This window comes from Mobula birostris, chromosome 23 (assembly GCF_030028105.1).
Source record: "Mobula birostris isolate sMobBir1 chromosome 23, sMobBir1.hap1, whole genome shotgun sequence".
NCBI classification, from domain to species: domain Eukaryota; kingdom Metazoa; phylum Chordata; class Chondrichthyes; order Myliobatiformes; family Myliobatidae; genus Mobula; species Mobula birostris.
The window spans coordinates 15,282,781-15,306,783 of NC_092392.1; the positions used below are offsets into that span (position 1 = coordinate 15,282,781).

At 41.1% G+C, this 24,003-nt stretch overlaps 1 protein-coding gene across 2 annotated transcripts in view; it reads right to left on the bottom strand.

Annotated features, from left to right (window-relative positions):
* The window catches only part of fgl2a (fibrinogen-like 2a), a 74,504-nt gene that overhangs the window by 1,006 nt on the left and 49,495 nt on the right, over positions 1–24,003 (bottom strand). For both annotated transcript variants that reach the window (XM_072241623.1, XM_072241626.1), the window contains exons 5-7: positions 18,019–18,060; positions 15,085–15,180; positions 2,961–3,095 (exon numbers count right to left, since the gene is read on the bottom strand). In XM_072241623.1, the coding sequence (XP_072097724.1) occupies positions 2,961–3,095; positions 15,085–15,180; positions 18,019–18,060 (273 nt within the window). The remainder of the gene's footprint in view (positions 1–2,960; positions 3,096–15,084; positions 15,181–18,018; positions 18,061–24,003) is intronic.

The window sequence follows — 24,003 nt, forward strand, 5'->3', positions numbered from 1 at the left end:
TCACATTTGCACTCACACCTCATCATTTCTCTATTACTAATTATTCAGTTATAAATGTTTCTGATTTATTCTGTTCCTGTCCAAACTATGCAAACTAGGAAGAAATCTGAACCTCCGACCTTCAGCCTCACCAATGCCTTGCATAACTTCAACATAGCATCCCAACCCCTGTACTCAGTATTTTGATTTATGAAGGCTAATGTGCCAAAAGCTCTCTTAAAATCTTCCGGTTTAAGATGGTAAACTGGTAAAACACAGTGACACCTTGCTGGCAGCAAACAGAACTACTATCTATATTAATCACACCTTTTTTGGACGTAGATTACTCAATCAGTAGCCTGTAGCTTCCCTTTCAGAGTTCAGCTTTTAAATTGCCTGTACAACTTGGCATTTTTGCGGTGTGAATTGGAAGTCTCAAAGGCGCAGGATGGTTGTGGCATGGCATATACGTGGCAAATTGTGCCAGTGGGGCCCAGGCTCGAGAGTGAGGAATAAGCCAATGTTTGGCCATTGCAGGAGTGGGCTTGGAGCCGATTCGAAGCGGCAGATCTGAGACAAGGTGTGCTGAGGCAGCAGGGCCTGGGCCCAAGAGTGAGGGACAATACGATGTTTGACCAACTTGAGGGTCGGGTACGGGCTGAATCAAAGTGGCAGGGCCCAGACCCAACAGCATATCAAAGCAGCAGGGGCCGGGTCTGAGAACAAGGAATGAGCAGAGATTTGACTGATTTAAGCGGCAGGTCAGATTGAAAACGTCAGTGTGCCAGGAGCCAGATGCGATGGATGGGCTGGTGTTCAGCTTGCTGCTCAGAAAGAGTTATTCATCTCTGAGCTGAACTGAGGCTGTGGCTTGCAACTAGCAGGCTCCTAGACCAGCTGCAGTGATGAATTAACTTTGTGGCTTTGGACTCACTTCCATGAACTTTAGTTCTGAATGTTATTTGCTTACTTTTTATTGTTTGTATTTTTTTTTGCACATTGAATGTTTGATGGTCTTCTTTTTGAATGGATTCCATAAAATTGTACCCACTAATTGGGTTTCTTTGTTTTTTGCCTGCCTGAAAGGACATGAATCTCAGTGTTGTATGTACTATACATACTTCGATAATAAATGTACTTTGAACTATCTTCCTGTGACAACACTTCCAAGGAATTATGGATGTGTATTTCCAGGTCCCTGTGTTTTACTGCACTTGTTGATAGTCTTCCTCATTTCTGCCATGTCCCCAATATTGGTGTCAGCCACAAATTTGCTATTCAAGTTTACCACATTATCTAAGTGATTAATATAGATAATAGACAACAATGGACCTAGCACTCATCCCATTAGTCCCCAGCCTTCAGTCAGAGAGACAACCATCAACTACCACTCTCTGGCTTCTCCCATTCAGCCAGTGTTGGATCCAATTGACTACTTCTTCCTAAATGCTAGGCAACTTAACCTTCTGGATCAGTCTCCCATGTGGGACTCTGTCAAAGGTCTGGCTCAAGTCCATGTAGGCAACACCCACCACCTTTCTTTCATAAACCTCCTTTGTAACCTCTTGAAAAGACTGGTTACACATGATCTACTATGCACAAGGTCATGTTGTCTAACCTTAATTAGGTCCTGTCTATCCTATTATATATACTCTGCCCCTTAGAATTTTACAGCTTATTCATAAGTTACTCTTGAACAACATTAGCCATAGTGTTCCTCAGCACCTCACACATGGCTAGGATGCTTTAAATAACCTGTCAGGGCCCCTACAGTTTCTGCGCTAGCCTCCAATAAGGTACGAGGGGACCTCCTGTCAGGTCCTGGGGATTTATCCACACTGAATTGCCTCAAGGCAGCGAGCACCTCTTCTTCTGTCACCTAGATACGGCCCATGAGCTCACTATTTTTGTGCCTCAGTCTCTGTGTGCGTCTCCTGAGTAAAAACAGATGCAAATAAATCATTTATGATCTCCCCCATCTCCTTCATGACCACACTGATCTTCAAGAGGACCAATTTTGTCCCTTGTTATCGTTTTGCTCTTCACATATTTATAGAAAGCCACAGGATTCCCTTCCACCTTCTTCTCTTGTATTTCTTATACATCCCCAAGTGCCTCATTTGATCCTAACTGCCTATGGCTGATACACTGTACCTCCTTTTTCTTTACCAGGGCCTCAATATCCCTCAATAACCATGGATCCCTAAACCTGTCTGCCTTGTCTTTTATTCTAACAGGAATATACAGATTCTGTACTCTCAATATTTCACTTTTGAAGCCCTTCCACCTACCGAGCATTCCTTGCCAGCCAGCTCTCTTCTGATACTGTCAAAATTTTCCTTACTACAATTTTGAATTTCAACCTGAGGACAAGTCCAATTGTTCCCCATAATTATCTTGAAATTATTGCAATTATAATCACTAGATCCAATGAGTTCCCTACACATACTTATGTCACCTGCCTTGTCTTATTTCCTAAGGGGAGATCTAGTAGCACACTTTCTCTAGCTGGACCTCTACATAATGGTTATGGAAACTTTCTTGACCACATTTCACAAACTCTATCCCATCCAGTCTCACTACAGTATGGGAGGCCCAATCAATAGGTGGAAAGTTAAAATTACCCATTGTCACTACTTTCATGATAGAATTGTTTAAACATTTTTGAAAAAGATCAAAAATAAATTTGACTGAGACTAAATTACAAAGTTATTTTTGAAAAAGACTATTGTAATCTACTTAAAACTTGCACTACTTCTGAAACTAACATAATGCACCAAAACTGGTAAGTAGTTTCTCACAACCTAAATGAGATAGATTTCTCATATTTCACAACAGCATAGAGTAGTTTTTGTTTTACATGCTAGTCTTACAAAGGATAGAGATGGCAACTGAAAATAAATTCATGCATTGTATAAAAAAGATTTTTTAAAAAAATTTCAGGACAACTTTACAAGAATTGTTCTGAAATTAGATCTTACCTTGAATAGTTTGGTGATCTTGTACAGTGCTGCTATCTATGTCCTGCAAGTTGAGCTCAGGACTGATTTTAACCATAGCCCCTGATAATTGGAGTTTAGCTCTTAGGGCTTTGGGCACTTTCAGTGTGATAGATCCTGTAAAGGGAAAGATGACTTTTGGTAAATATGAAAACCTAATTATATTCTTTTCTTTCCATTAAGTCTTCTTAACAAAAAGTTATATCCAGTCCACATGCACCAGTACCAAATCCAAAAAATTCTGCGTATCTCCAGCCAGGAGTACTCCATCAAGCTTAAAGAAGGCATTACGCCAGCAACTGCAGATTTTTCCTTTCAGCGAGAAGTTAAAAGTACTGCAAGGAGCATACAATGAGGGAAATGGTTTCTAAACTCACATAAAGTGAACCTTGGAACAGCAGAAATACTTCTTAGTAAATGTCTTGTAGATAAAACAAAGTTAACAAAATATTGTAAATACTGGAAATATGAATTACAGAAATATTCTATGGTGGTTGAGCTTTGTTATCCAACATACCTACTTCTTTCTTTCTCTTTAAATGTTGCCTAATTTATCTAATAGTTAATCCATGACATGTCAACAGTTGAGGCTCTTGAAAGAAAGCCCAATGCCTGCCTTCGAAGATGGCTGGGCCTCCCATGTAGCCTGAGTAGTATTGCTCTGTACGGGAAGAGGAATAAGCTGAAGCTTCCTTTCAGCAGCCTGAACAAGGAGTTCATGGTTTCTTGTACAAGAGAATTGCTGCTGTACTGAGATTCCAGCCTTGTAAGCAGGCATTGAGGTCCAGACAGGCAGGAAATGGAAGGCCAAGGACACAGCGGAGATGGCTGAGTCACAGGGATCCGGTAGGGACAGTGGTGTCTGGTCAGGTGGAGTGAGCAGCTTCTCTTCAACACGCTTCGACAGGTGCAGGAAGAGGTGCAAGAACTGTCGAGGAAACGGATACACTAGGATGGTAGGAGTGGGGCAGATGGGAGCTTCAAAGTGGAAGATCTCCTGGTCCAACATCTGGCAGGCAGTATCCCAGTGCATTGTTCCTAATTTAGGCTGTGTATGACGACCTGCCTAGTCCAGCAAACCTTTTTGCTTGGGGCAAAAGTAAGGCACCATCATGTCAATTCTGCCCTGGCAGAGGCACCCTGGAACACATCCTCAGCAGCTGCCCAAAAGCTCTGGGAGAAGGATACTGCTGCTGGTGCCATGATCAGATGCAGAAGGGAATAGCAGAAAGTATCTCCTCAGCTATTAACGAAGTAGGCATCTCTGCCAACCCAGAAACCCAAAGCCTTTGTCAAAGCTGAAGACCAACCACAGCCTCAGCCCAGATCACCAGCAGGCTTGCTCGCCATGCCATCTGACTGGAAATTGAAAGTCAATCTTGGGAAACAATTAAAGTTTCCTGACCTCATTGCATCATCATCACTGAGGCATGACAGGGTCATTCTGTTAGAAACCTTGAAGCAGGTGGTCATGGTAGAACTGACAGTGTCTTGGGAAGACCAGATTGAGGAAGCATTCAAATGTACGTTAGCCAAATACCAGGAGCAGTGCCAGAGACGGGGATGGAGGGCATGATGCGAACCTATAGAGATGGGACATAGCGGTTTTGCTGGCTGCTCCCTGTGCAGAACCTTCTCTCTCCTTGGGCTGCAAAGAACAATCAGGACTGTCACAGAGACTGCTGAGCGAGCCTCCAGGTGGCTATGGATCAAGAGGTGTGACCCGTACACCAATGCTGCTGGGACATTAGCCAGGGCCTGATCAACCCTGGCTGGGACACCTACGTGAGGGTGTCTGATATTGAATGACCCGAAGAGCCAATAACCCAGATTACATTACAGAGGATGTATCCCGGCGCATCCTAGGATATATCTCAGCATTATGCGATTCACCACTGCACCCTAATATTTGAACAGGTTCCAGGAATTTCACATCTCATTTCAACTTCTCCAATCGCAGACCAGCAGATTCAAGAAACACAGCCTAAGAAAACAAACCAATTTTTTCCTCTTGTAGAATCAAGAGTGTAGTGGAGCCTGCTTGCCTAATTCCCAAGCACAGTCCACAGCCAGAAGGCATGCTGCCAAAAAGCAGAATTGGGAACTGGCACTTAGGCTCATTTTAATCACATAAGCTCAAGCTTTGCATGTTGAACATTTTCACTGTTATTTATAACCATACAGGAGGTATTAATCTTTAGTTCAGAATTTTAAAATCTTCCATACCCTTTTTCAACCCTTCAGAACTCAAAACTGACAAGTTTCTCATGAAAGTTTAAAACCTAATGGGAATGGAGTCCAATTCTATTTCTAGACAGAGATTAGACCTTAACCTCTTCAAAAGTAACAGACTATGTTTCAAATATTCCTTGCTCTTAACACAACATTCAGTTGAATCCAAACCTTGCACTGCCAGAGCCGGCTGTTGCGCCTCAGCAAGGAGTAACTAAACATATTGTTTAGTTTATCACTGCCATGACAAAAAAAATGAACATGAAACATTCCAAAACTGCACGATCTTATACTTTAGTGGTGTTAAGTTTTCACAGTTGGTAGAAAGAGCAGCAGAGAAATTGAGTGAAAAAACAAATTGCCTGACATCCTGCCTCTCCAGATCCCTAAAAGGTTGGCTGAAGAAATAATGGATATGTTAGTGATGATCTTCTGTAACAATCCAAGCAATTAGAAAATGTAACCTTATTTTTCATGAAATGTGAGAAAATAAGGATCTTTTGATCTTGGACAGAGGTTAAGGCCTTTTTTTCTGTCGTCAAGAAAATGTTAGAAGCTTTAATAATGATACACCAGGGCCTGTAGATAACCGTGGTAATTAAGCAGGGGCAACAACCTGAGTCCATGAAAGGAAACTAATCAGACAAATGTTTTTGAGATTACAGAGGTAACTGGCAGGGCGAGTAAGTATGCCATATGTTTGCATTTTCATAAGGCATTTGATTAAAAAAAATCATGTAAAATGTAAAAAGTTACCAAAAATGGGAGCTCATAGCTTGAAAGTGGATTGCAAAAAAGTCAGAAATAAAAAGTAGGAATATATGTATCTGTTTCACCCTGGCAAGCTGACGTCAAGAGGGTCACTGCTGGGCCCCGGATTATTCATAACCTATATTAATGGTTTAGCTCAAAAGACACAACACAAAGAGTCCATCAGAGCACAAGAGAATCTTCAGGGAAATACAAAGTAATGTTTTACTGCATTTGAACAGGGCTTTGGGGAGACTACTGGTGTCTACTTCTGCTCTCCTTCACTAAAGATAAATTTATTATGGAGGCAGCTCAACACAGACAATCTAATAGTTTGTGGTCATTATCACAAATTACCAGATTTTAAAAAAAAATTTCAGTTTATTTTTAATTGAAATTAGATTACGACACTGCTAGGACAGGCGATGAATCCACATCTCTGGTTTACTGCTCTGAATTTCTGTGTTCCTGGTTGCTAGTTTAATCACTGCCTTCACCTGTATCCGCTTTATAAGTATTTGTGACTCTCCAGATATTACAAATTAGGACAGCAGAAATTAACCTTCATTTTTGCTGAGTAGCACCTGGGAGAGTGGAGCCTAAATAGCCGACTGCAGCCTAAAAGTCAAATCTACTTGACTACTAAAGCCAATCTTCATCACTATTAACACACATTATATTTTCTCTTCTTAAATGCCATTAGTAAACTTGCTTCAACTACTCTCTTAAGTAATATATTCCAGGTACTCACCACAGTCTGGATGAAAATGTCCCCCTCAGATCCCCTCTAAATCTCTTGCCTCTTATCCTAACACCTTCTCTTACTCTGAAGGTCCTATAATTTTATCTACTTCTGACATGGGCTACAGGCTTCTGCAGTTTACCCTATCTATACCTCTCAATTTTATATACCTCAATCGAAGTTCAAAGTAAATTTATTACCAAAGTGCATTATGTCACCATATATAAACCTGATATTGATTTTCTTGAGGGCACACTCAATAAACCCATAATAGATTTACATCATAATAGAATCAATGAAAAACCACACCAACTAGACCATTCAACAGTGTGCAAAAGACACAAACTGTGCAAATCAAAAAGAAAGAAATAATAATAACAATAAATAAATTAGCAATAAATATCGAGAACATGAGATGAAGAGTCCTTGAAAGGGAGTCCATAGGTTGTGGAAACATTTCAATGATAAAGTGAAGTTGAGTGAAGTTATCCCCTTTGGTTCAGGAGCCTGATGGTTGAGCGGTAATAACTATTCCTGAACATGGTGGTGTGAGTCCTGAGGCCCTGTACCTTCCTTCTGATGGCAGCCACCAGAAGAGAGCATGACCTGGGTGGTAAGGATCCCTGATGGTAGATGCTGCTTTCCTGCAGTAACGCAGGTGGCTTTACCTGTGATGGTCTGCGTCGTATCCACTACCTTTCATAGGATTTTCTATTCAAGGGCATAGGTGTTTCCTTTCCAGCCTGTGATGCAACCAGTCAATTTACTCTCTACCATTCATCTACAGAAGGCTGTCAAAGTTTTAGATGTCATGCTGAATCTCCACAAACTCCTAAGGATGAAAAGGTGTTGTCGTGCTTTCTTCATAATTGCATTTACATGCAGGACAGGTCCTCTGAAATAATATCACCGAGGAATTTAAAGTTGCTGACTCCCTTCATGAGGACGGGCTCATGGACCTCTAGTTTTCCCCTCCCGAATTAAATAATCAGCTCCTTGGTCTTGCTGACACTGAGTAAGAGGTTGGTGTTCTGGACCACTCAGCCTGATTTTCATTCTCCCTTCTACATGCTGATTCAACACCACCTTTGATTCAGTAGGGTCGACGGCAAACTCGAAAATGGCATAGGAGCTGTGTTTAGCCACCCAGTCATAAGCGTAAAGTGAGTAGAACAGGGCAGCACCTGTTCTGATGGAGACTCCTGAGACGTTGTTGCCAATCTGAACCGACTGGGGTCTGCAAGTGAGGAAATCAAGGATCCAATTGCACAAGAAGGTATTGAGATGAAGGTCTTGAAGATTATTGATTAGTTTTGAGGGGATGATGGTATTGAATGCTGAACTGTGGTTGATACAGAGCATCCTGATGTATGTATGTTTGCTGTTTAGATGTTCCAGGATTGAGTGAAGAGCTAAAGAGATGGCATCTGCTGTGGACTTGTTGCTTCAGTAGGCAAAATGGAGCGGATCCAAGTCACTTCTCAGGAAAGAGTTGGTATGCTTTATCATTAACCTCACAAAACACTTCATCACTGTGGATGCACCCTTTAACCCCCAGGGACATCAACCTATCTTTGTCCACTCTCTCCTCATAACTAAAATACTATATACCAGACAACATCCTGATTCACCTGATCTGGACAAACACCAGTTTGCCTACTGGGCAAACCGCTCCACAGAGGATGCAATCACAACAGCCCTCCATATTGCTCTGACTCATTTAGAGGAACCGAACACTTACGTGAGGATGTTACTTGTGGACTTCAGTTCTGCATTTAATACAGTCACCCCCCCATAAACTGGTCAGTAAACTGAACACTCTTGGCCTTGGTTCCTCCCTGTGCTCATGGGTCATGGACTTTCTCACAGACCGACCACAGCAAGTCAGAATTGGTAAGCACACCTCCACCACCCTCATCTTAAAAATAGGCACCCCGCAGGGCTGTGTGCTGAGCCCTATGCTCTACACACTCTTCACACATGACTGCACCCCCATCTACACCTCCAACTCCATAATTAAATTTGCGGATGATACCACAGTGGTTGGCCTGATCTCGGACGAGGATGAAACAGCCTACAGGCTTGAGGTGGATCATCCGACGGAGTGGTGTAAGGACAACGACCTGATCCTTAACACTTCTAAAACAAAAGAGATGATCATTGACTTCAGGAGATCAAAGGACAGAGTACACACACCCCTCCATATACATGGAGAGGTAGTGCAAAGTGTGGAAAATCTAAAGTTCCTTAGCTGACATGGACCACCAACACCTCACTGCTTGTAAAAAAGGCACAACAAAGACTCTTCTTCCTCAGAAAGCTGAAACAGGCCAAACTCCCACAAAAGCTGTTGCTTAACTTCTATAGAAGCACAATTGAAACCATCCTGACCAACAGCGCCACAGTGTGGTATGCCAGCTGCACAGCCGCTGAGCGACAAGACCTGCATCGCCTGGTGAAGGCGGCCCAGCGAATTGTCAGGATGGAGCCCCCAGGACTGGACACCATCTATTCCAGCAGACTCAGGAGGAAAGCAATCAGCATAACCAGAGACACTACACACCCCGGCCACTCCCTGTTTGACCCGCTGCCGTCCAGCAAAAGGTTCAGGACACTAGAAGCCAGAACAAATAGACTGAGGAACAGCTTCTATCTCAGAGCTGTGGCCTCCATCACACCACTCCCACAGAACAATGACTGAAACTGTGAGCACACACATGTACACACAAGGACTCAAATACTTGCACTAATGGCACTTTGTGCATTACTGTGATATTCTGGTGCTGCTGCAACTTATTTTCTGCTACTTATCTATTTAATACTGTTTTTCTATTACTGTCTTGTTTTTATCCACCGCTTTATTTAACTGCCCGAGAGGAAGCCAAACAGAATTTCATTGTACCTATGTATAATGACAATAAAGATCATTCAATTCAATTCAATTCCATCTGCACTCTCTCCAGCACCATCACGTCTTTCCTGTGGTGTGATGAACAGAACTGCACTTAGTACTCCATCTGAGGTCAGACTAAGGTTTTATGGAGTTGGAACATACCCTCCCAACTCTTGAATTCAATATCCCAAATGAAAGCCAGGTCCCAAATGCCTTAACAACATTATCTACCTGCACTGACACTTCAAGGATCATTAAAAGTGTACACCTAGGTCCCTCATACCCTCAATCCTCCCTAGGATCCTATTATTTATGGTGTATGTATTAGCCTCATTGGTATTTCCAAAATGAATGATCTCACACCTGGATTAAACTCCATCCGCCATTTCTCAGTCCATTTTCACCAACATATTTGGCATCACCCTATAGCTTATAACTGCCCTCCACATTATCAATCACTCCACCAATTTTTGTGTCATCTGAGAACTTATTGATCACGCTTCCCACATCCACATATATTGCAAACAACGAGGTTCCCAGCATTGATCCCTGCAAGGCACCACTGATCACATCTAATTACAAGAACAACCATCTACCATCACTATTGCCAAGCCAATTTTTAAATCCAATTTACTTATTCGGTCTGGATCCCATGGACCCTAATCTTTTGGGCCAGCCTCTTCTTCTTCTTTTTTGTTTTATGGCGGTTGGCAGCCAGTTTTTAGTGCATTACCGCCACCTGCTAGACGTGGTGTTCCAACCAAATATGTCCTGGAGTTCTGTACTTTAGACAATCTAGTTCAGCCCGCAGTTCTCTATTAGCATCACTCTGTAGTTGCAATTCCTCGTGAATGCTTAATGCACTCATTAGATAATGCCGCAAACTGCTATTCTTCCCTAATTATGTCACATGTTTTTGCGTAGTTGCATTACCTCAATTACATTGATTTCATCTCCATTACTTGTAAGACTAAAATCATCTTGTTAAAGAATAGTAATTATCGCACATTATACTTTTAAAATTGCTGTTTTTCCAAGTCTATCTGCTTTTTTCAGGTTTTCCTTTTCTTGGATCGTAGCCTGCAGTTGTTTACTGAGACCTCAGAGTTCTTCTTCATTTGCTTCCATGTTTTCATTTTATAATCTGAATGTAAATAATTCACTTTGCAACAAATTCCTTTTCCTTTTGTATCCTTGTAATAATTTCCTCCATTTTCCAATCTCTTTCCAACTCACCGTTGTTCTTGTCGGGTACTTCTTTGTTGTTGGAGTTCTGCACATTTACCCTGGGCTTCAACCATAAAATCTGAGGATTTCCCTTAAGTTCTGAAACATTTCTTAAATTCTTGACCATTTGCGATAAATATACTGCCATTAAGATTCCATCTCCCCTGCCTGTGAACTGTTGGATCCTCCATTCAGCGTTTCTTTGACTTCTTCCCACCTAATCCCTTTAATACCAAGATACTTTTCTGCAGACTTGACGATAATTTTAATTTTCTCAGTTCTTTTGCTTGTTTGCAAAACAAGGGCCAGCCTCTCTGAGGGACTTTGTCAAAGGCCTTACTAAAATCCATGTAAACACATCTACTGCACTCCCGTTAATAATATTGTTATTCTCTTGAAAACCTTCACTTAGACTGGTCAGTCAGTATCTTCCTTTGACAAAGCCACGCTGGCTATCCTCGATTTGTCCTTGCCTTTTCAAGTGATCATCAATTTTGTCCCTCAAAATATTTACTAATAATTTCCCTATTGATGTTAGGCTACTAGGTTTGTAATTACCAGCTTTTCTCTGCAGCTCTTCCTGCAAAGATCAACCACACTGCTGAACTCCAATCATCGGGTACCTCATTTGTGGCCAGCAAAGATTGAAGTCTCTCTCTTTGCCTCCCTGAGCAGCCTAGGATCTCATCTAGTGTTGGGAACATAACCACCTTTTAGCCCACTAAGATATTATTTGTGAAGACTTGTACTAGAATTTCACCTTCACTTTGCTGAATTCTTAGAACCTCAGCTATATGTTCTGGTTTGACATGCAGATTGCCTTAATGGTCTCTACTACAGTATTTGCCTAGTTACTCTTTTGCTCTTATACAACACCTTCAGATTTTAAATTTTTACAAAAAAATTCCTGAAATTTCTTTTTTGCTAATTAAGTGCCTCCCTAGATTTTTTAAACCTTTGACAGTCCTCCCATCGTTAATTTTCTATACCTGCCATATGCTTCCTTTTCTTTTCACTTTTTATCCAATCCTCAATGACCCTTAACATCCAGGGTTCCCTGAATTTGTTACCCTTGGCTCACAGGAATATGTCGGCCCTGAGTACTCACTGTTTCTCCTTTGAATGCTTGCTACTGTGCTTTTGCGCATTGACCTGCTGGCCTCCGTCTGCCAGATCCCATCTTACTTTAATGAAACTTGCATTTTCTTAAGACTTTTATTTCTGGTCCACCATGTCTTTTTTTCCCAAAACTACTTTGAAATAAATGGATTTATCTCTCAAAATGCTCCCCCACTGATGTGCTCCCCACTTGACCAGCTACATTCCCCAAAATAAGGTGCAGCAATGCTTCTTTGCAATTTGTGATTCCAGGCCCACAGCAACGTAATTAAATCTGAACTACACCCTGAAAAGGGCTAGCACACCATTCATGACCTAACTGCTACACTAATGCACTGCCGCAACGCTAGAAGATAGCTTGCTATCATTTTCTCTAGGGCAATTAGATATGGGCAATAATGCAGCCTTGCCAGTTATATCTGCATACCAAAAAATGAATTCAGAAATTCTGCTTTAGTGCTTTTCCATTCATCAAATTTGAGTGGAAGAGTGGTGTAGAACAGATGTTACTCCATTTAAGAAGAGTGTTGCTGGCTTTTCACTTGGGGGAATGCTCAGTGAGAATTTTAGCACACAGGTAAAAAGACCATGACCCTTATCTCCTGTTCTGTGAGATCAAATTACTTAATTGCCAATGAACAATTGAAGAAGAAGAAGAAGAAGAAAGCCCTTAACTCCAAGTAGAATCATTGAGATGCCGTCATGACTGTGTTTTTTTAGCAGGCTTTCTTATTTTTACGAGGCCGAATTGCTAACTGGACGTTCAACCCAGCATGGACGGAAAGCGTGCAAGGGGGCCGGCTGGATTCGAACTCAGGAGCCTTTGCTCCGAAGTCCGGCGCTGATGCCACTACGCCACCAGCCGGCTCAATGAAAAATTCCTGCAAGGGATTTATGACCAATGGATACAAAAGACATGGATCTTTGTATCTCATGCCAGATTCTCACTTGCTAATCGCCATTCTAGACAGCAAATCTAAGAAATAACTTGTATCTCAAGGAAATCAGGTTTAACTTTTATGATAGACTAGCAATAACACTTTTATATTACATTAATTACAGTAAGTCCCTGGGTTAAGAACGTCTGACTTACGGACAACTCGTACTTATGAATGGACTGCCATAAAGCCTAAAAATTTGAGTTAAATACAATGGTTCGTAATAACAAACGCATGCACTACTTTGTGACGTTCATTGTGCGGCTTCAGCTTCTCTTATTTACCCTTGTAACCATGCCTCCAAAGCGTAAATCCAATGCAAGTGCTGGTGATGCATCAAAGAAAAGGAAAACGATCATGATTGAAAATAAAGTGGAAATAATAAAGTGATCGGAAAGAGGTGAAACGCCATCGGTCTTTGGAAAAGCGTTAGGCTACAGTCGGTCAAACATCCGAACAACCTTAAAGGATAAAGTGAGAATAGAAACCATAAACCATGGAAATCACAGCACAGAAACAGGCCTTTTGGCCCTTCTTGGCTGTGCCGAACCATTTTCTGCCTAGTCCCACTGACCTGCACACGGACCATCTCCCTCCATACACCTCCCATCCATGTATCTGTCCAATTTATTCTTAAATGTTAAAAAAGAACCCGCATTTACCACCTCATCTGGCAGCTCATTCCACACTCCCACCACTCTCCGTGTGAAGAAGCCCCCCTAATGTTCCCTTTAAACTTTTCCCCCCTCACTCTTAACCCATGTCCTCTGGTTTTTTTCTCCCCTTGCCTCAGTGGAAAAAGCCTGCTTGCATTCACTCTATCTATACCCATCATAATTTTATATACCTCTATCAAATTTCCCCTCATTCTTCTACGCCTCAGGGAATAATGCAGCATGTGACAGGCCCTGCCCTGATGAAAGCTACAATCATTACTAAGCAACGCAGTGGTTTAATTATTGACATGGAAAGGCTATTGATAATTTGGTTAGACGATCAAAATCAGCGTAATATGCCTATTAGCCTTACTCTAGTGCAAGAAAAGGTTCAAAGCCTTTTCAATGACTTAAAAGCTGCACGTGCAGCAAGTGAAGGTGATTGTGATGAAGAATTTGTTGCGAGTAGGGGTTGGTTTAATCGTTTCAAAGTGAGGGCAAATCTACGTAATATTAAAGTGCAAGGTGAAGCAGCGAGTGCCAATGTAAGTGCTGCGAGTGATTTTCCTGAAACGTTGAAAAAAATTATTGAGGAGGGAGGTTATTTGCCACACCAAATATTTAATGTAGACGAGACTGGTTTATTTTAGAAAAAAATGCCTGAAAGGACCCACATTTCGAAAGAGAAAAGAAGTGCAGCCAGGGTATAAGGCATCGAAGGATAGGCTAACGTTATTGCTTGGGGGTAACGCATCCGGGGATTTCAGGCTCAAGCCTTTGCTTGTGTATCGCTCCCTAAATCTGAGGGCACTTCGCTGTATCATTAAGGTAAAATATATATGTTACATACTAAGACAAACATTTGATTAACTGACGCTAATTAAGAACCATGTGTACCTTTTCCGACTTACCTACAAATTCGACTTAAAGACAGACTTAGGAACGGATCTCATTCGTAACCCGGGGACTGCCTGTACTAAATAGCATTAACTGGCGCTTCAGGGGAAATGGGAGTGACCAGGGCATCACTGAGGGAGTTACAAGTCCTATATTGGGTTATTTGGCATATTTGCTTAACAAGCACTTGTAAAGTCTGGCATGCCAGGTAAGCAACTTTTCACTATTTTCTTTAGAGTAGAGAAAATTGTCTAATGGGCAACTTTAAATGTATACGACTAGCAAAACTTATTGCCCATATTCAAACTCAATTCTCCCAAACACTTGCATACTCTATCCATCTTCGCTCCCTTTTATAGAGTAGCCACAGTTGCTGAGGTGTAAACATCCAAATAGCACGTTAAGAAGTTCAGCCATCTAGCTGGAAGGTTCAAATAAAATAGACAGAGTAATTAGGAATTTTAGCACAGAAGCATAAACATCACAGCTCCTTCTCCCGTCTAATGAGATCAGATTACTCACTTGCCAGGAAAATATTCTGGCAGGCACTTTACGACTAAAGGAAAATTCCATTGGTTTTTATATTATGTTCCAGATTGCAGATAGGTGATCAAATTAAAGGTGCACTTTTCAAATCTTTGCAGCATCTCACCTTCTTGTGTTAGGAGATTCACAATTCCCAGCTGGCTAATGTAAACATCCAAGTCACCTTGTTGTGTGGTAGCCTTTAGATTGCCATCAGAGGAATCTATGGGGAAACAATTAATACTTCAGTTGTCATTTCATTTCACTTGAACCAAAAGCATGCTGAAAACCATGGCTTTATGAGGTTATTTCTGATACTTGAGCTTCCCTAGCATAAGTGGAATACCAGCTGGAGTTTTTGAAAGCACTTGGAGTACATTGTCCCAGGAGACAGGAAGTGCAAAGGAAGGTGGAAAACAGTAAGATTTACACATCGAATGCTGCACAATGCATCATTCTGAGTCAGATGAGGGCTATGAAAAAATCTCTAGCTTGCAGATGTTTCATACCACACAAAAAACGAAGATAATAGGGGGCAGATATAGGGAAAAAGGAATGAGTTAGTACTGCTATAATTTTCTGTGGGGCTACAGCTCCCTGAAATTATTTTTTTGAAACTATTTCCTATTTTGAATCTTGGCATGCCCAAGCACATATGTAACAGCAGAAAGGATCAGCCCTTCCCAACAGCATTATTTTTAAAAGGGCACAAATTAGTTGTTAATTATTGATTTCCTCTTGCTACTGATAATAATCTATAAGCATTTACTGCATTCCATAGTTGGTTCAAACTATAAGGGTCTACAGAGACTGACATCACAGATACTGCTGCATTTTTAATGACTTCAGGGGATCTATATAATTCTGGTGCTCCTAGGCACGTAAGCATTAGTAGAAAAACAATGTCAGAAGGAGGATGGGGTGAGCATACAGAGTGGAACAAGGAAGGAGGAAAAGGAAGGGAATAAGATGCCAAGCTTTTCATTGGAGGCCATTTCAGTTCAGGATACTCAAGAAGCAACTTTCCTGTTTAAACCTCACCTGTGATCATTGCTCAGGATACTTTTACCTCAAAAAAATTTGCCACTTGCTACATTACAACTCAAAGGAATGACAGGTAACATAGGCAGTGAGTTACATTTCATTGCCTAATATCCTAGCAGCAGGCACGCTGACTTCATACAACTGCAATATGTGCATTATTTATATTTGTGCCATTATGGCAAGTCAAAGGGTTACATGCTGATGATATGCCAGACACACATCTGCTTTGCAACTACAAACACTATGCTGGCATACAGCGTACGATGAAGAAAACCACAAGTGTGCTGGAACAGTATTTCTGCTGCGCTAACTGCTCTGATAGTCCCTGCAATATCCAGCAGAGACAGTGCCAAGCTTTACAATTTGTGTAACACACACTTTGCCATAAGGGACAGCTTCCGCTGCCAACCACACAACAATCAGATAAGGAGCACGAGGAAGGGAGAAGGCAGCCCGGCCCTTTTCTGCACAGCTTGGTATGAAGAACTGTTTCAACCCAAAAAATGTAAGCTGCAGTTCCTAGTCTCTTGTAGGGAGCATTATTTTTATGGTGCTTGGTATGTTGAACAAGTATCCTATTCTATTACACAAGACAGACCTGGTTTCTGTGTCTGAACTGGCAGGGTGAGCTATTATGTTTTAAAGACATGAAAGGAGCCATAGGTTTGTTTCCAAAACAAATCATCTCTGCTGCAAAGTGTTTTAGGTCTGTGAGAACAGATGGTCAGTATACATGTGGCAATAAATTTACAGATCTGTTGAGTACAAATAACATTTGTAGGGTTTGGATTTTGATTGGGTGAAGCAAAGGGTATATTTTGTTATAACTGGATACTGACCTAGGGCTGGAATCTCCTCATGGTTGAGTCAGGATGTAATAAGTAAGCATAGATTAGACAAGAAAATGTTCATCTCTGACGCATAATCTGGATATTACAGGTCAAATTATGCTTTGGGTATAAAATTCACAAATCATTCAGTGAGTTAAAAACAAGATACTCTGCAGATACTGGGAATCTAGAGTAACACAAAATGCTGAAGAAACTCAACAGGTCAGGCAGAATTTATGGAGAGGAATAAAGGTTCGATGTTTCAGGCTGAGACCCTTCATCGAGAATGGAAAGGAAAGGGGGGAAGCTAGAGTAAGAAGGTGGGAGGAGGGAAAGTAGTACAAGCTGGAAGGTGATAGGTGAAGCAAGGTGAGGGGGAAGGTAAGTGGATGGGGAAAGGGGATAAAGTTGGGAAGTGATAGGTGGAAACGGTCAAGGGCTTTAGAATAAAGAATCTGACAGGAGAGGAGAGTGGACCATGAGAGAAAGGGAGGAGGAGGGGTACCAGAGGGAGGCAATTCTGGCTCCAAACTTACTCCTTCTCTTCTCCTCACCTGCCTATCACCTCCTCTGTTGTCCCTCCTTCTTGTCTTTCTACCACTGTCCACTCACCTCTCCTATTAAGGCCTAGTAATGCATGTGATGTGAAGAACATTCTTCAAATCATAAATAAAATTTGCGAGTGCAGTTTCAAACAAACTTGTTGAAGTCTATTCTGCAACCCTTCAGACAACAATTTGCTCAAATCCATCGTAAATACCCATTATCAAACTGTTGACAGCGTTGTTGTAAGTTAATTGGCAGTCACCTGGCTTCACCTATCACCTTTAGACTGTCTTTCTTCCCCTACCCCAACCTTTTTATTCCAGCATCTTCCCCCTTCCTTTCCAGTCCTCATGAAGGGTCTCAGCCTGAAACATTGACCGTTCATTCTCTTTCATAGATGCTGTGCAGCCTGCCGATTTCTTCCAGCATTGCGTGTGTGTTGCTCTGGATTTCCAGGATTTGTAGAACCTCTTGTGTTTATAAAGACTCTGCTGTTCATTTCTGGATGAACAATTTGCTTGGCATTTCACAGAACGTATCACTGGAGTAAGTATTTGGTATCATGCAGTCATTATTAAAAGTTATGGTAGAGTTAAATAAACTGGAAATAGTATGAGAAAACAAAGGAAGGAGTTCCTTACCTACTGTAACAGCACCTGCTTCTGTCTGAATAGTAACGCTACCTGCACAGAATAAAAACATATTTATAATAAACTTTTAACAAGAAAATTATCATGAAGTTATTCAAAATTCTATTCTCAATGCAGATAATTTATGATAACTTAGCACTATTCCCCGAAAAATACTAACATGCAGCAACTACTTCATGGGCAATAGCCTGTCCTTCCAGGTACAATGTAACCACCTATCATTCTGTGTCAGTAGTTAGTGATCATACTTAAAGGGAGCTTGCAAATTCAAACTTTATAATTTCCAATTTAAACCTCAGAGGCATTAAAGATTTTAATAAAAAATATATTTGATTGATTATAAACATCATGGATAGTCAGTTAACCATATTAAATCCCATCTGGGGGACAATTGATACATAAACAAAAAAAAAAGGTTCAGTAATTATTACAAAACAACATAGGAAATGTCAAATTTATCTGTGTTCAAATTAGAGCATTTGCCAGTTTTTCTTTAAATCCTTAATAATATCCAATTTGTTATATACGAAACAACTTACCACATGCAAATATTCCAAACCTTGACAAACTTCTATATATGTGTGGTGGAAAATTGTGCTGACAGGCTGCATTGCGGCCTGGTATGGGAATACCATGGCTTTGAGCAGAAAATCCTACAAAAGGTAGTGCATTCGGCCCAATACATCGCGGGTAAAACCTTCCCAACCATTGAGCACATCTACATGAAACATTGCCATAGACAAGCAGCATCCATCATCAAAGATGCTCACCATGCTCTTTTCTTGCTGCTGCCATTAGGTAGAAGGTACAAGAGCCTCAGGACTCACATCACCAGGTTCAAGAACAGTTACTACCCTCAACCACCAGGCTCTTAAACAAAAGGGGATAACTACACTCATTTAAGGACTCTTCTCTTGTTATTTCATGCTTGTTATTTATTGCTATTTATTTATACCTGTATTTGCACAGTTTGTTTAGTTTACAGCTACTGCTCTATAGATTTGCTAAATACACCCACAGAAAAAGAATTTCAGGATTATATGTGGTGACATGTGCACTCTGATAATAAATTTTACTTTGAATTTTGAACTATTAATTTATATTAGCAGAGTTCCCAAGATTCTATAAGACAATGAGCGTAGCATGTGATAAAACACGAAATTCTCCGAAGATTCAGCAGGCAGGCAGCGCCTGTGGAGAAAGAAGCAGAGTTAGCATTTCAAATGAAAGATCTTTAGTCAGAATTATCATCCACTTCTTGGAGAGATATAGTTGTTTCATATGGTTTAGGAGAATCCCAATTTTCAAATTTTATGTATCTCATTGCAAATCTTTGCTCAATATTTGTTTGGTTCTCATTTAGAAAAAGCTTAGATCAATAATTGTATGGTTCTCTGTTTGGAAAAAGCTTCGATCAATATTTATATGGTTCTTTGTTTGGAAAAAGCTTTCATTAATATTTGTATGGTGCTCTGTTGAGGAAAGTTTATAAAATGAATGCAGCAATGTAAGGGAATACCATCAAGTTTTTCTTTGCACAGTAATGCTCTCAAATTCAAGCATGAATTGAAATGAACTGTGTCTGCAAGAGTACTCAGCCACAATGTGACTCATTTTAGTCAGACTCAGAATTAAATTAAATGGGCTCACTGCACTAGAGGTGACAAAGTACAGCACACTTTCTCCAGCACTGATTTCCAATTGTAACAAAACACTTTCTGGAATGATCATCTTAAGAACATCAGTTTTTCCTTAAGTAGATAGTTAAGTTGAAAAAGCAAAAAAAAAAGGCAAAATGATCAGCAGGCAACATTTTAGATTAATGATACATTTTCTGCTTTAATTTTTGATAAATTGCAATAGAGCATTATTTTTCTTTAAAACATTAGATTAGTTATGCAAGGAAAGCGAATATAGACATCCCACCCTGCAAAAACTCATTTCAGAGAGATAGCACCACCATTTCAGGGAGGTAGCACCCCCGCCCCCTGTAACCCCATAACCCCTCCCCCACCCCCGGTCAACCTCCAAGGGCGCATGTATACGGGACATTTGATAATGAAAGAACTCAACCACTTATTTGAGTACTTTGTTGGCAATCTCTGGCAAATCGCTTTTCTATTTCTTTTGCAAACTTTCCTTGTAAAGTGATGTGGCTTGCTTGGCAGATTTGAGCATTTTGCCGGAAGTCTCAACCTCACAGCAGTCTGTGTCAATGAATTTGTTAATTTTGCAAGACATCAGATTCGCAAGTGTTTTGAGAGACAGTTGACTTCTGAATTCTGCCTTAATGTGATGCACCATGCTGAATGCCCTTTCTACATCACAATTAGAATTTGGCAGCACCAAAAGCAGCTTCATCAACTGGCAGAGCTCTTTGAATCTCAACTGCCCTGTGCTCACAGAATTTACTTTGGACAGCTTCCCCCAGAACTCATCAACTGGCAAGCTTTTGTAGTTTGGCACCAGTCCTTCAAGGTTAGTTGAGACATAATCCAGGACTTCCAAGTGGAGCTGTACTCTTGCATCTGCCTTGATTTGGAAATTTGGAAATCTTTCTGCCAAAGTCAAAATCTGGTCTGGATTCACCGCATCTTGGCTCTCTGTATAGACCACTGACAGATTTTTCAAGATTTGGTCTCTCATTGGGAACTTCTCCAAAATTTTTTGAAAGCACCTGACACAGAATGCTCTGGCATCTTTGAAGAACTGCTTTGTCTTGTAAGGGGGGAATCTCTTGTGCTTCCTCGTATAGCAACTGCCTCCTTGCCAGATACCCAGTAAAAAGCTCTTCATCTGGGTGGTGAATTTCAGGGTTGCTCACATCTATCTCCTGAATGTTCTGTTCTCTCAATACCTTTGGCTCAGTAAATCTGCTTGCTATGTCATGCAGGAGCTCTTCTATACTCTAATCCAGCTTGAAGAGAATAGGTGCCTTGTTTTGAAAAATCAAATCAAACATTGTGTGACATTATGGAGAAAGTATGTGTATATTTTCACTTGGGGGTCTTTCAGCCTCTTCTGAATATGAGATGACTTCTGATTCTCACTCTTTGACTCAAAATATGAAATAAAGGCTGGCCATTGGTAGAGTAGATGGTCCAAACCTTTTCCTAAAGAAAGCTAGCGTGTAGGACTCTCTGCTGGGCAACATTGCAGAACTCTTTGAAACTGTTTTAGGTCTTCTCTTCGTTTGGAACTTTTCTCAAAGTAATAGTAGATGTCAATGAGCAGTTCTTCAGGTGACATTGAGAGCTCCTTAGCAGCAGTTTTGGCACAAGTGTTGACCAGGTGATTTGAAGAGCCAACGCTGTAAATATGAGGGGCCTGTGCTTTCACTCTTGATAAGACAGAGTTGTTTTTGCCAATCATCACATTGCAGCTGTCACTGCTAAATCCTACACAATTAGACCATTCAAGGCCTTTGTCATGCTTGGATGATGCAATGCAGTTGAGTATGTTTTCAGCTTTGGCATCATTGCACACTGGCATGTCGACAAATCCAACTGTTACCTTATCCTGTACTTATTATAGTACCTGGCTAAAATGGTACATTTCTTCTCACACATTATATCGTTGCTTTCGTCAACCAAAATACTGTAGGGCCTTTTTTCTGTCCGGATGAACTTGTACAGATCCCCTCTGAACATTCAGGTTCCAGTGCCATGTTCACAATTGCTGCTGTCTTGGTTGATGAGCAGGCATAGTTTTTTGCTATTTCTGAATCAGGAAACATTTTCCTGAATAGCTTGCCTGTGTGCTTACACACCTGGAATGGCAGGTTATGCTCAACAATGAAAGATGTAAAGTACACCTCAGCTCTAGTGACCTTCTCTGTCAGACTTTGGTTTTCTGCTGAAAAGAACTGTGAAATACTTGAGCAGCCTTCTCTGCACTTAGCCTCCCTAATATGTTGTGGTCCCTAAAAGAAATAAAAGCATAAGGTATATCCTTATTCTATTGTCTTGTGTAATATTTTGTTCAGTGATTTTGTCTAATCTGTAAACCAATCTGTAATCTGTAAACTGGGTATATGCAGAAAATGTGACATTAAAATATGTTATTTTATATTATCATGGAGTCGTTTTTTTAATTCTATTACAACTTTAAGCAAGGGAGATTGGCCTCATCACATAGGACATCAATAGAGTAGCTCCTTAGCAGCTAGCCAGCTAGTTTAAATAACGTTAGCTATACTAATGAACAAATGACACCTGTAGATCTCACCTCAACATGTTTTTTACAGTCATTTAAGCCACTATGGGCAATAGAAAAGTTACTGTTGCAAACGGTGCAGTGAGCAACAGGGTCATCATTTTTGACCCCTATTAGGCAGGGGTACACTTTAGTGTAGTCTGGAGTGAAGTGAATTTTATATTTTCTTTTTTTGAAACACTCTGCCATGGTGGTTCAGGACATTAAACTGAACTGATCGAGAGACAGAGGTCGACTGTAAAGCCCACCCACAGAGAAAACTGATAGGTCTACTGAGCACAGAGAGAGACCAATCAGGATGCTCGCTCTCGCTCCCGCTCTCCCTCTCATTTCCAGGATATTGTATATAATTTGCGGGCATCAGGGAGCTGCTATTAATATGCTGGACACTCCCAGAATATCCGGGAGAGGTGGGATGTCTGCTAATACTAATTTCTCAGGATGACATTATTGCATTATATTTAGCTTACATGTCAGCCAATTTGTATGTTCTATGTTCTATGTAATGTTTCAAGCAAGATGCTAACATTATGAGATTTTCCAACATTTATAGCGTCGCCCGTTCTTTAGTTAGAGCCTTCAGCATTTTGGGCATCGAGGGAGAGAGGAAGAGGAGAGCCATCCGCAGTACCACCAATGCAGCAGAGAAGGCCTCAAGGTGGCTGTGGCTCAAAAGAGGGGAGCCATGGAGTCATAAGTAGCTAGCCACCTGGACACAAGCTGGGGTCTGATCAGCCCCAGCTGGGTCACCTGGAGGAGGTTGTATGATGTTGAAAGACCTGAAACACCCAATGATTCCAGGAACATCACTGAAGATGCGTCCAGAAGCATCAATAGATGTATGTACACAGTATTAGGCATAACAAGGCTGAGGCCTTGACCAGGATTTTAGCCCACACCAAAGGACTGGCAAATAATGAATGTTGTCCCATTGTCTCAGAAGGGAAATCGGGCTAATCCTGGTAAGGATAAGACCAGTGTGTGTCATTTCAGTGATAGGGGAGCTAATGCAGAGGACTCTTAAGGACAGGATTTCTGTGCATTTGGAGAATATTGCTTAATTAGGAACAGTTAGCAAGGCTTTGTGTGAGGCAAGTCCTGTCTTACTAACTTGACAGACTTTTGGATGAGGTGACAAAGGTGAGTGATAAAGGTAAAGTTGTGAATGTTGTCCACATGGAATTAAGCCTGTTCTCATGACAGGCTTATTCAGAAGACTGAGGTGCATGGAACTCAAGGTGACTTGGCTATTTGAATTCTAAAGTGGCTTGCCCTTAGAAGACAGAGTATAATGGTCAATGGGACTAATTCTGGCTTGAGGTCTGTGACTAGAGGCCTTCTGCAGGGATCCTCTGAAATGGTCCTCTGAAAGAGTTGGATACGCGAGTAGTTAGTTTGGTGATGATACGAAGATTGGGGGCACTGTGGTAAGTGTTTAAGATTGTCGGTGGATACAACAGAACATAAGTCAGTTGCAGATGTGGCAGAAGAAAAGCAGGCGGAGTTTAAACTGGACAAGTGTGAACCATAGTGAACGATTAATGTTGCTGTGGTTGTTCCTCTTCATGCTTTGTGGTGCAGCAGACAGTAACCTTGCTGTCTCTTTAGCATTTGTCTGTTTTTTACAAGGCCAAGTTGCTAACTCGACACTCAACCCAGCACGGATGGAAAGCGTGCAAGGAGCTGGCCAGATTCGAACCTGGGACCTCTCACCTTGAAGTCTGCTGTGGATGAAGTACATCACCGGCCGATACTTATATT